General features: G+C 41.7%; 1 protein-coding gene across 4 annotated transcripts in view; it reads right to left on the reverse strand.

Annotated features, from left to right (window-relative positions):
• The window catches only part of LOC125466202 (anion exchange protein 2-like), an 84,244-nt gene continuing 70,815 nt past the window's right edge, over nucleotides 1-13,429 (reverse strand). For all 4 annotated transcript variants that reach the window (XM_048560417.2, XM_048560416.2, XM_048560419.2 and 1 more), the window contains 4 exons: nucleotides 11,801-12,054; nucleotides 5,747-5,916; nucleotides 4,955-5,128; nucleotides 1-2,129 (listed from right to left, as the gene is read on the reverse strand). In XM_048560417.2, coding sequence (XP_048416374.1) covers nucleotides 2,049-2,129; nucleotides 4,955-5,128; nucleotides 5,747-5,916; nucleotides 11,801-12,054 — 679 coding nt within the window. In that variant the 3' untranslated portion in view covers nucleotides 1-2,048. The remainder of the gene's footprint in view (nucleotides 2,130-4,954; nucleotides 5,129-5,746; nucleotides 5,917-11,800; nucleotides 12,055-13,429) is intronic.

Consider the following 13,429-nt stretch of genomic DNA (forward strand, 5'->3'; position numbering starts at 1 on the left):
AAAAAAGCAAAACAAACTGAAAGAAGCACACCATTTAGTAATCAAAAGACTATGAGTTTATCATTAAGATGTTTTCACTTTTATCCCTTCATCTCTCAGAAGCATAATATTTTTTCACAAGTGTTCACTACTTAATGTGATGCAGGAAATCTTTTTCAATGATGCCTGAGTAAAATTTGAATGATCTTAAACTGCATTTTTAAGAAGTCATGAAATGTTAGGGTTTTTATGGCTTGTGCTTTCCTTTCTCTGAGATATTATGCAGTTAACCTGTATTTGAACATGCAAATACAATCAGAAAATGAAGTCTCGTTAGGCACAAGGAGTTTCTCCCTTTTCATATAGCCCAACAGAGGAAAGCTGAGATTGTGCTATTTCACTCAAGCATCAATCTCCACTGTGCAGGTAAGTAAGATTCATGAATCAGAAATGAGGGATGAATTAGGAAAATACATTTGTCAAAGGGATCAAGAGTAAAATGTGTCAGTAAGTATACAACAAAATAAAAACAGCACACAAAGGAATCGGGCGACTTATCTGGAACTTGACTGATGCAAAATGTAATTTTTTTTAAAAAAGCATCTCACTTGATTAAAATATTCAACAGAGAATATATATTGCTTTTATTTGGAGACGAGCCATTTATTCGAAAAAGAGCACATAGAATCTGTTGAAAGAAGTCTTTTAAAGCATGAAGGTTTCTCCTTCAAATGTACTGAGAATCAAATTAGTTACTGAACTATTCAGAGCAACACAAGGTACTCTTGAGAGACTAAGGAGAGGGATTGGAGGGTTGCTTATCCCTGCCTCACATTTCACAACTCACAAAGGGCAGGAGAGGGTTGGCAAATTTACATACTCCAACCCCAAACCTTTGTGAACTTGCCTGCATCTATACTAATGGCAATGAATCCAGGTAATGCACACTGAAGAGGCAAGATGGTAACTACGCCCTCCATACCTGTTACCACTGCATAAATGTCCCCAATGTAAATGTTCAGTCTTCAAATTTCTTAAAGGACTTTTTCCATCAAACACTCAATTCAAAACTATAAATTTCATCTGATTTCTCTAAAGTTGAATTTATAAAATAATTATGAATAAAATAACTTATTTTATAAGGTATATTTGATTTCTTTGTAGAAACTCAGTAACCCAAGACATACAATAGAGTGAAAAGTTTTATGCTTTGTGCTTACCCTGTAAAATGATAGGACAACATGGTAAAAAAATAACATTGTATAGGATTTACAATTGCACATTGCAATATAATATAATTAGTTTGAACATGAAGTGACAGCAATAACTCTTCAGCATCAAGAGCCACAGTAACATTAGTTACGATTGAACCAAAACATCAGGTCTGGCAGCATCTGTGGGGTGAATGCAAGGTTAACATTTTGAATCCAGTGACCATTTATCAGATAAAGGATCTGATGAAGGGTCACCAGACTCGAAATGCGAATCTTGTTTGCTCCCCACAATGCTGCCAGACGTGCTGATTTTCTCCATCATTTTCTGTGTCTGTTTCTGGTCTCTAGCATCTGCAGTTCTTTGTTTTATATTATTTACTATGGAATTGGAATCAAAATGGGTAATGGCTTTAGCAAATCAGCTTAAAATGGAGCCAACAATGAATACTTAACATTCCATTTTTACCCTGGTTTAAACAGGAAAAAAAACTGCAGGGTCTTTGAGCAAATGGTATAAATTTTATTTCTTGTCAATGTGCCTCTGAAGTTTTCTTTTAATCCTGGGGAAAGTGTGATCAGATTTCTGAATCAGTTTACTATGATCACACTGTGTTTTCGTTTAGCCCCAACTACTGGCTGGTCTTGTAATTTAATATATGTACATTTTTAAAGCTAAGACTGAAATAAGCATTGATTATGTAATTAGAAAATTAATCAAGAATCATTCGTCGTCATCTTCGGCTATTATGCAGATTTTCCTGAACAAACAAAGAAAAATAAGTAAGACAAAGGTGAATGTTTCTCTTGTTTTGTAAGGCACCATTTGCAAGGTGTCCTTGTAAGGTCCAGACATCCTCAGTTTGGCATTGAGGTCTCATCATAAACGTCTATTCCTTCTTTCTCGTCAAAGGTAGGTTCTGTTTCATCACCATCCAGCTACAACAAACAAATCAAAACATTATTACTTCATTGAATTCCAGTTTGGGCATTGATGCTGCCATTTTAATGCTGCTATGGGTCCATACTATTTTATAGAAAGACAAATAATCAACTTGCTTTCCACATTAAAGAAGCGTAAAATCTCAGTAGGTCAGACAGCATCTCTGGAGAAACAAGAGTTGACATCTCAAGTGTTTCACCTGATGTCAATTTTGACAGAAAAATGCAATCATAGCAGAATGAAAATATGATATCAGAAAAAATAGGCAAAGAAATATCATCCAGAGATAGTAGGAACTGCAGGTGCTGGAGAATCTGAGATAACAAGCATAGAGCTGGATGAACACAGCAGGCCAAACAGCATCAGAGGAGCAGGAAGGCTGACATTTTGGGCCTAGAACCTGCTCCTCTGATGCTGCTTGGCCTGCTGCGTTCATCCAGCTCTTCACCTTGTTGTCAAAGAAATATCATGGTCATTTAAGTCCTTGGGTGACAAGCAGAAATCTTGAAAAGGCAGCAGTGATATTAATAGGTGACAAAGAAAGCGTAATGAGAGAAATTAAAAACAAAATGACACTTACAGGATACAAGGAATGTGTGAGTTAAAGAAGGATAAACTTAATGGGAAGAAAGATAATTCGGTGGATGAAGGGAAGCAGGTTCTTACATGGCTGCGAGTGCAGTATCCGTGATGTCCCAAACTAAGCATCAGCATGCTGTCTACCAGTCTTTAGAAACACTGTCCCATCTATCCCCCATTGTTAGCACCTACTGCCAGGGGTAATGTTAGAACAATAATTAGGGTCCAAGAGAATCAAAGTAAATGACACTGACAGAGACTAGAAAGATAACATGTTCATGAACTTGTACAGAGTTTCATTGAAACAGTGTAGAACTTCAAGGACAGTGAGCGAGATGGAGAATTTAAATGGTACTTCAATAGGAAGCTTGGAATGTTGGGGGAATGTGAACAGAATGAAAATGTTGATCAAAGTATTAAGCTAGTCATTGTTTACTCCAATGTCAAATGGCAGCACATGATGAAGATATGGATAAGTCAACCAGGATGTCATAAAGAATAGAGCAATAAGTGTGGGTGACTTGAATTTTCATGTTGATTGGATTAATCAAATTGGAAAGGGTGGCTACAGCAATGAATTTATATAGTGCTTCAGAGAAAAATCCCGGGAGCAATATGTCACGGAGCCATCCATGGGAGCAGGTTATCTTTGATCTGGTAATGGTTAATGAGACAGGTTTAATAAATGACCTCAAAATAAAAGATCCCTTGGAAAGTGGTCATCATAACAATAGAATTTAATATTCAGTTCAAGAGTGAGTAACCTGGGGCAGATACAAATGTGTTAAATAAGGGGAATTACAATGAAATGAGGATAGAGTTAGTTAAAGTCAACTGTGTGGATAGATGAGCAGAATTGGAGTAACCAAGACTGGTTGTGTACAGCTGTAGTTCTTAAAGGGAGTGCTGCAGATCACCATTGGAAAAAAAACTTTATTCAAATATTTTTCCAGAATTTTGTTGCTTCTGACTCTGGGAGTTGTTTCAGTTTTAGTAATGTCAGTGAAACATTTTGTTTCCAGGTACTCCAATGAATTGTTAATATTGAAACAAAGTTTTCTAATAAATCATCATCAAAATTGATTTTCTTAAGGTACAATGACGAATCAATATAATGTGATAGAAAAATGACCTTTATGCATCTCAACAGGAGAAAAAACCAAACCTAATTATCCAATACCTATTGTATGTTCCAGGACATGACAGAAAGGATTTAACAATGTGAAGGAAACACTTTCGATCTGTAAAATTGCTTTCATTTAATTGTGTAACCCTAACATTGAGCAAATGTCTCAATGAGTACAAACAAGAGAAGGTTGAAACTTTTTCTTCACCAAAATACACAAAAGTTCCATAGAGCAGATAATAAAAGTCAACATAAGCCTACTTCATGAAGAATGGACAAAAGAAACCTGTTTTCTAGAGTTCATAGAGATGTACAACATGGAAACAGACCCTTCGGTCCAACTTGTCCATGCTGACCAGATATCCTAAGTTAGTCTAGTCCCATTTGCCAGCATTTGGCCCATTTCCCTATAGATCCTTCCTATTCATGTATCCATCCAGATATCTTTTAAATGTTATAATTGCACCAGCCTCTATCACCTCCTCTGGCAGCTCATTCTACACATGTACTGCCCTCAACTTGAAAAAAATTGTCCCTTAGGCCTCTTCTAAATCTTTCCCCTCTCACCTTAAGCCTATGCCCTCTACCTATACTTGAGAGAAGACCTTGACTATTCACCCTATCCATGCCCTTCATGATGTTATGAGCATCCCTTAGGTCATGCCTAAGCCTCCTATGGTCCAAGGAAAATAGCTCCAGTCTATTCATTTGCCATCCTATTGTATGTATTCCTGGAAGTTTCATCACATGACCATTCATTTCCAATTGTCCCAACTTCACTGGTGGACAAACACACCTACTAATCATTGTGCATTTCCTGCCCAGGCTAATTGAAAGGCACATTTTCTCTGTTACTTCATCAGATGAATTGTCTGTCGACATTATTACAGCTAGCAAACAAAATTGGTCAAATAAATTATTTTTAAAATTAGCATTTTTGCAGTACCAATGATTCTTCTCTCTTTTGTTTGTAATGGTGTCCAGAAGATTAACGTTTAATCTTCAGCAGATGCCAAATGCCAACTACTGTTACTGTGGATTTCAGCACTATAGGTTTATACATCTTATGGAAGATAAATTCAGAAGACTTTCTTACTCACGTATTTAAATACTTACACTTCTCATCTCTAATTTTGTGAAGATCTTGTTGAGTACAAACATTCTTAGGGGAACAGTCAGGATGAGCAGGAAGGGGAAACCCAAGGCTGCTACAGACTTGTTGATTGCCCACAGAATTGCAATGCATAGAATCTGAATGATCGTAAACAAATGCATGCGCCTGGTTCGAACCTAGAAAACAAATAATGACATTTTGATGTCATATTCGGGACGGGTCCAAAGCTTTTGACACTCAGTCCGTGAGAAATGACTTTGTTCTTTTTCTTCAAAAAAGGTATTTTCCTTTCTTGCAACAGTTATTCTCGATCAGATTGACTTTGTTGATACCCATGAAAGAAAGTGCAATATTCATGATGCCCATTTTTGTTAGCAATAGATGGGGCCATCACTGCACTTGTCCTTGAAAGTTCTAAGAGATTTTGTGCTGGACTATCCTCTAATTAAGAGTGATTTTGAAGCAAAAGTCTCAGAGGAGTTTGGAGTTCTCTGTGAAAAAGGCAAACATTCTATCATCAAATACTTTGCAAAGAGCATAAATTTTGATCCAGAGATAAGTTAGAATATTTAATCTGCACTGAATCGTGCATAGAAACCAAAATAAACAGTGAAAGGAAGATAAGATTAGTAGAAATTTGCTGATTTCAGAGCTTAACTGCACATTGGTGTTTGCAGAAAGTTTCTATCCACTTTGGCAGTTGGCCTCACTATTATATCTACATGTAAATCTGATTCATTGTGACCAACACCTGCCTCTTCAATAGATCATATTGTTTGAATGCAAGAACTAACCTTTCGGACATAGACGCAGTCTGGATGATATTTAGGTGGGACCAGGAGCAGGAGTATTCGATCAAATAGCTGAATTCCATTCAAAGATGTCACTCCCATGTACAAAAAGATTCCAAACAGAACAGCAAGTGGGATCATACGCAAAACACTTCCAATGAAAATAGATACACCTGTAAAATTAAGTCATTTAACATATTGAGAGGATATTTAATGGATTGGATTATAACCAAGTTTTATACTTGTTTTCCTAAATAACTAGTTCACAATTTTCAGTGAACAGTCAGATCATGGAGCTATCAGTGCAATGTGATAGATAACAAGGTTGTAGGGCTGAATAAACACAGCAGGTCAGGCAGCATCAGAGGAGCAGGAAAGCTGACATTTTGGGTCTGGACCATTCCCATTCCGGGGAATGGTCCAGACCCAAAATGTCAGCTTTCCTGCTCCTCTGACATTGCCTGGCCTGCTGTGTTTATTCAGCCCTACACCTTGTAATCTCAGACTCCAGCACTGGCAGTTCTTACAATCTCAATGTGATGGATAATATTGATTTCTTACAGGTCTGCCAGTCACAATAAAGTTGTCTTTGTTATTCAGTATTTAGTCTTGTACACTTTTTCAGCTTACTGATAACTGAATACTGGCAGCTTTTCCATATGCATAGAACATAGAACATTACAGCGCAGTACAGGCCCTTCGGCCCTCGATGTTGTGCCGACCTGTGATACCAATCTGAAGCCCATCTAACCTACACTGTTCCATTATCATCCATATGTTTATCCAATGAATTTTCAGAGAACTATTAATTGAAACATTGAGGAGCTTAAAAGACGTACAAGTGAATGCACCTGGCTATGACCCCAGTGCTGTTTTGTGACACATTGCTATGTGCAAATCAGTTGTGGTATAATGTACATTACAACAATAACTACACTTCAAAATAAATTATTCACGCTGTAAATTGCTTGGGACATCAAGTCTGTGAAAGACACAAAGGGAATGCAAAACTCTATACTTGTTATACAATTTGAAGATAAGCATATTGTTTCTTTGGTGCTTCAACTAACATTTGACCTTCACCCAACATGCCCATCATCATATTGCTGATTTTGACGCTGTTGCTAAGTACAAAATGGGCACTATTTTCAGCTGCATAACTGTATGCGAAAGTGATTAATTTTTGGAAGTACTTTAGGTGGCTCTATGATTAGATGAGGTACTGTTGTTATGCAATGTGCAACTATCATAGTTCCAATTAGACTACACAGAAATTTTCTGTTTGCTCACAACGTCCTGTTAAAACCTCTGCTGGGACTGCAATTGTCATGAATTGGAGTTATAATGGTATATTTTGTAATGAAAGTTAACCTGACTACAAAATGGATGCCACAAATCTCACAAAATGGCTTCAAGTAGCCCTATACCTTCCCTTGTGGATTCAGTAGCAAATGGAACAAAGTGTACTTATCTCTAGGAGAATCTCAAGAGAGCTTTGCAAATTCAATGAACGTTTCCAAGAGTGAATGAAAATCCGTGATAATGGATTCCCTGAAGGTGTGAATAGCTCTTTTGACAGCACAAATAAAGTTAAAGATTGCGCTTTCTCCAAACTAGTAGCTGAGACAGTTAAAAGGCTAATTATCTTGGCTAAAAGACAATGGGTGGAACTGCACTCCAGATCTAGGCTAAACCAATATCCAATGTGGAAGTGATAATGGGAACTGCAGATGCTGGAGAATCCAAGATAATAAAATGTGAGGCTGGATGAACACAGCAGGCCCAGCAGCATCTCAGGAGCACAAAAGCTGATGTTTCGGGCCTAGACCCTTCATCAGAGAGGGGGATGGGGTGAGGGTTCTGGAATAAATAGGGAGAGAGGGTGAGGCGGACCGAAGATGGAGAGAAAAGAAGATAGGTGGAGAGGAGAGTATAGGTGGGGAGGTAGGGAGGGGATAGGTCTGTCCAGGGAAGACGGACAGGTCAAGGAGGTGGGATGAGGTTAGTAGGTAGGAGATGGAGGTGCGGCTTGGGGTGGGAGGAAGGGATGGGTGAGAGGAAGAACAGGTTAGGGAGGCAGAGACAGGTTGGACTGGTTTTGGGATGCAGTGGCTGGAGGGGAAGAGCTGGGCTGGTTGTGTGGTGCAGTGGGGGGAGGGGACGAACTGGGCTGGTTTTGGGATGCGGTGGGGGAAGGGGAGATTTTGAAGCTGGTGAAGTCCACATTGATACCATTGGGCTGCAGGGTTCCCAAGCGGAATATGAGTTGCTGTTCCTGCAAACTTCAGGTGGCATCATTGTGGCACTGCAGGAGGCCCATGATGGATATGTCATCTAAAGAATGGGAGGGGGAGTAGAAATGGTTTGCGACTGGGAGGTGCAGTTGTTTATTGCGAACCGAGCGGAGGTGTTCTGCAAAGCGGTCCCCAAGCCTCTGCTTGGTTTCCCCAATGTAGAGGAAGCCACACCGGGTACAATGGATGCAGTATACCACATTGGCAGATGTGCAGGTGAACCTCTGTTTAATATGGAAAGTCATCTTGGGGCCTGGGATAGGGGTGAGGGAGGAGATGTGGGGGCAAGTGTAGCATTTCCTGCGGTTGCAGGAGAAGGTGCCGGGTGTGGTGGGGTTGGAGGGCAGTGTAGAACGAACAAGGGAGTCACGGAGAGAGTGGTCTCTCCGGAAAGCAGACAAGGGTGGGGATGGAAAAATGTCTTGGGTGGTGGGGTCGGATTGTAGATGGCGGAAGTGTCGGAGGATGATGCGTTGTATCCGGAGGTTGGTGGGGTGGTGTGTGAGAACGAGGGGGATCCTCTTTGGGCGGTTGTGGTGGGGGCGGGGTGTGAGGGATGTGTTGCGGGAGATGCGGTCAAGGGCGTTCTCGACCACTGTGGGGGGAAAGTTGCGGTCCTTGAAGAACTTGGACATTTGGGATTTGTGGGAGTGGAATGCCTCATCGTGGGAGCAGATGCAGCGGAGGCGGAGGAATTGGGAATAGGGGATGGAATTTTTGCAGGAGGGTGGGTGGGAGGAGGTGTATTCTAGGTAGCTGTGGGAGTCGGTGGGCTTGAAATGGACATCAGTCACAAGCTGGTTGCCTGAGATGGAGACTGAGAGGTCCAGGAAGGTGAGGGATGTGTTGGAGATGGCCCAGGTGAACTGAAGTTTGGAGTGGAAGGTGTTGGTGAAGTGGATGAATGGTTCGAGCTCCTCTGGGGAGCAAGAGGCGGAGCCAATACAGTCATCAATGTAATGGAGGAAGAGGTGGGGTTTGGGGCCTGTGTAGGTGCGGAAGAGGGACTGTTCCACGTAATCTACAAAGAGGCAGGCATAGCTGGGGCCCATGCGGGTGCCCATGGCCACCCCCTTTGTTTGTAGGAAGTGGGAGGAATCGAAAGAGAAGTTGTTGAGGGTGAGGACGAGTTCGGCTAGGCGGATGAGGGTGTCGGTGGAGGGGGATTGGTCGGGGCTGCGGGACAGGAAGAAGCGGAGGGCCTTGAGGCCATCTGCATGCGGAATACAGGTGTATAGGGACTGGATGTCCATGGTGAAAACGAGGTGTTGGGGGCCAGGGAATTGGAAGTCCTGGAGGAGGTGGAGGGCATGGGTGGTGTCACGGATGTAGGTAGGGAGTTCCTGGACCAAAGGGGAGAAAATGGAGTCCAGATAGGTGGAGATGAGTTTGGTGGGGCAGGAACAGGCTGAGACAATGGGTCGACCAGGGCAGGCAGGTTTGTGGATTTTGGGAAGGAGATAGAAACGGGCGGTGCGGGGTTGGGGAACAATGAGGTTGGAGGCTGTGGGTGGGAGGTCCCCTGAGGTGATGAGGTCATGGATGGTGTTGGAGAATGATTCAACAGCTTGGGCATGCACCATTTGTAAGCTTTGAGCTCATTAATAAATCTGGCCGAGGAAAATTATTTAAACACGATGAGAGAAATAACCACAGCTCCTTAACAGGGAGATAAAGTGAAGTACAGACTAGCTGTACTAAACCAAGGTATCTTAAACCAAGTATTCTGATGAAGCATCCTAAGACTCAAAACATTAATTCTGCCTTTTTCCCTCACATGCTGCCAGACCTGCTGAGTTTTACCAGCAGTTTCTGATTTTGTTTCAGATCTCCAACATCCACAGTTCATTGTTTCATGAAGAGCCATCAACTCGTACAGTTCTTAAAGTGAAACAAAACAGCCTCTAATCATTAGATAACAAGGTGAGGAGCTGGATGAACACAGCAAGCCAAGCAGCATCAGAGCAGCAGGAAAGCTGACATTTCAGGCCTAGACCCTTCTTCAGAAATGGGGGTGGAGAAGGGGGCTCTGAAGTAAATAGGGAGAGAGGGGGAGATATATAGAAGATGGGTGGAGAGGAGACAGACAGGTCAAAGAAGCAGGCCTGGAGCCAATAAAGGTGAGTGTAGGTGGGGAGTTAGGGAAGGGATTGGTCAGTCCAGGGAGGACGGACAGGTCAAGTGGGTGTGATGAGGTTGGGAGATAGGAGCTGGGGGTAGGACTTGAGGTGGGAGGAGGGGATAGGTGGGAGGAAGGACAGGTTAGGGAGGCAGGGACAAGCTGGGCTGGTTTTGGGATGAGGTGGGGGAGGGGAGATTTTGAAGCTTGTGAAATCCACATTGATACCATTGGGCTGCAGGGTTTCCAAGCGGGATATGAGTTGCTGTTCCTGCAACCTTCGGGTGGCATCGTTGTGGCACTGCAGGAGGTCCAGGATGGACATGTCGTCTGAGGAATAGGAGGGGGAGTCGAAATGGTTCGTGACTGGGAGGTGCAGTTGTTTGATGTGAACCGAGCATAGGCGCTCCACAGAGCGGTCCCCAAGCCTCCGCTTGGTTTCCCCGATGTAGAGGAGGCCACAACGGGAACAGCGGATACAGAATAACACATTAGCAGATGAGCAGGTGAACATCTGTTTGATGTGGAAAGTCGTCTTGGGGCCTGGGATGGGGGTGGGGGGGAGGTGTAGGGGCAGGAGTAACCCTTCCTGCGGTTGCAGGGAAAAGTGCCGGGTGTGGTGGGGCTGAAGGGGAACCTCTACTCACTCACAATCTTTTTTGCTCAGTCCATCTTTTGAAGCTACCTTCATTTGTTCAACTACAGAAGATATCACAGCTGCTGAACTTGCATTCTGCCTCTTCACTTCAGAATCTCTGTTTCAACCAGGTTAGCTATAATATTATGACTGATCTCATTTTCCTTTTCATATACAATTTTTACCTTATTTAAAATCTTTGTCCCTGTATTTTAACTAAGAAAATAGCTAACAAAAAATGCTCAGCTGTGTTTGCATTTTAAACTAATCTTTTATCTTGTTTAAAGTATAAAGCTGTGCTGTTGGCTTTTTTGCAAATTGAAAAACTCACCAACTAGAAAGAATCTACGTACGATACAAATTCATAATTCATGGCCCACTCTGAGGAAATGTGTATCTGTGATTATGACAAAATGCTTGAGATTGCAACGGCTGAGGTTACCACAATATATCGGTACATTGAGTTAGCAAACCCATTTTGTGAAACATTTTGCAAATTACATCTATTTTAAATCTTTTAAACACATTTTTTCACAAACATAGGTTATTAATTAAAATGCAGAAATATTCAATATAAACTAAAACAAAAGGATAATTTCATCCTTAAAAACTTTGCCACACCACAACAATGCTAGTTAATTATGGTGCAGCAGTGGGAGAGATTGAGAAGTATAGAGAGAGAAAATGTCTATAATTTGGGTTCTGATCCATTCTCAGATTGTGCAGGGTCACAAACTGCAAATTTTGTCAAGAAAGAATTCTGAACAACAAATGTAAACATGCACAACAAATATTAATGTATGTATTCCAACAGTTATTAACCTTATACTGTGTTATTTGTCCTATATTAAGAAATTATTATTATATGACTGACCTGTCAGGGCATAAGTGTTTCTACATGATGTCAACCTGCGATACAACTCACTGAATAATGTGCCTAAATGACAGGCTTGCTGCAGCAAATACCTAAAAAAAATCCTTCCGCGGACTAATTTGTTCTTACTCACCCACTAGAATAGCAACCACTAGTCCAGTTACTCTCTGTTCCTTTACTTCTTGAATCTGAGGTTTGTCACCTGGTGCCACAGATTTGTTCATCATGGTTAGGGCGTTAGCATGAGTGACAGTCCTCACGGTGGCAGCACTGAGCCAAGGCACTCCAAAAAGGGCACTAATTCCACCCATTACCACAATCAACAGCAAGTCCACATGGAATCCAGAGCCTTTCACCAACTTCCGATCTGCCTTACTAATGATAAGTCTGAAAGAGAAACAAAGAACTGGTCAGATAGTTGCATTTTTTATTTAGTGAGCATAGCCAGAGATAAGCATTCTGAAATGCTTACCTTACATTTGTAACGTATGGGGTTAATGTCTGTACATTAATAGCTAGACTGCATCATAACTGATATCGGATCATATGGAATGGGAACCTGGGTAAAGACGGTTATAATGAAGACCCGCTGAGCCATGTCTCCAAATAATAAAGTCGATTGGCCAACCTCTTCCTATAACTCAGGCCTGCTGATCCTGGCAACATCCTCGTAAATATTCTTTGCACACTTTCCAGTTTAATTTTGTCTTACATACAACAGGCTGACCAAAACTGTACACAGTTCTCCAAGCGCAGCCTCACCAATGACTTATATAACTGTAACATAACATCACAACTCTTATATTCAATGCCTCAACCAATGATTGCCAGTGTGCTAAATGCCTTCCTTACCACCCTGTCCACCTGTGGCACCACTTTCAATGAACTATGTACTCATAATCCTAGGTCCCTCTGTTCCACAACACTCCTCAGGACCTTACCATTTACTGTATAAGTTCTACCTTGGCTTGACTTTCCAAAGTGCAACACCTCACACTTATCTGTATTGAATTACCTTTGGCAATTGTTAGCCCATTTTCCCCATCTGATCAAGGTCCCGCTGTAATTTTTTTGATAACCTTCTTTGCCATCAACAATACCTCCTAATTTTGTATCATCCACAAACTTACTAATCATGCCTTGTACATTCACATCCGGATCAGCTATGTAAATGACAAATAACAAAGGTCCAGGCACCGACCCCTCTGGCACATCACTAGTCCTATGACTCCAGTCTGAGAAACAACCTTCAATGATCGCCTTCTGCCTTCTACCATTGAGCTAGTTTTGAAACCAACTAGCTAGCTTTCCCTGGATCCCATGCGACCTAACCTTCATGACTAGTCTGCCGTGTGGGACCTTGTCAGAGGCCTCACTGAAGCCCATACAGACAACATTCAATGCCCTACCCGCATCTATCCTCTTGGTTACCTCTTTGAAATACTCTAAAAGATTTGTCAGACTTGACTTCCTGCATACAAATCTGTGCTGACTATCCCTACCCAGACTTTGACTATCCAAATGTTGGTTGATCATGTCCCTCAGTATCCTCTCCAATAACTTGCTGACCACGGACGTCAGTTTCACTGACTTGTAGTTCCCTGGCTTGCCTTTCTTAAACAATGGAATAACATTAGCCACCTTCCAATCTTCTGGAATTTCATCAGTGGCTGAAGATGAAGCAAAAATCTCTGCAAGGGCCTCTGTAATTTCTTCCCTAGCATCCCATAACATCTGAGGATAGACTTGATCTGGCCTAGGG

This window comes from Stegostoma tigrinum, chromosome 31 (assembly GCF_030684315.1).
Source record: "Stegostoma tigrinum isolate sSteTig4 chromosome 31, sSteTig4.hap1, whole genome shotgun sequence".
Lineage (NCBI taxonomy): Eukaryota > Metazoa > Chordata > Chondrichthyes > Orectolobiformes > Stegostomatidae > Stegostoma > Stegostoma tigrinum.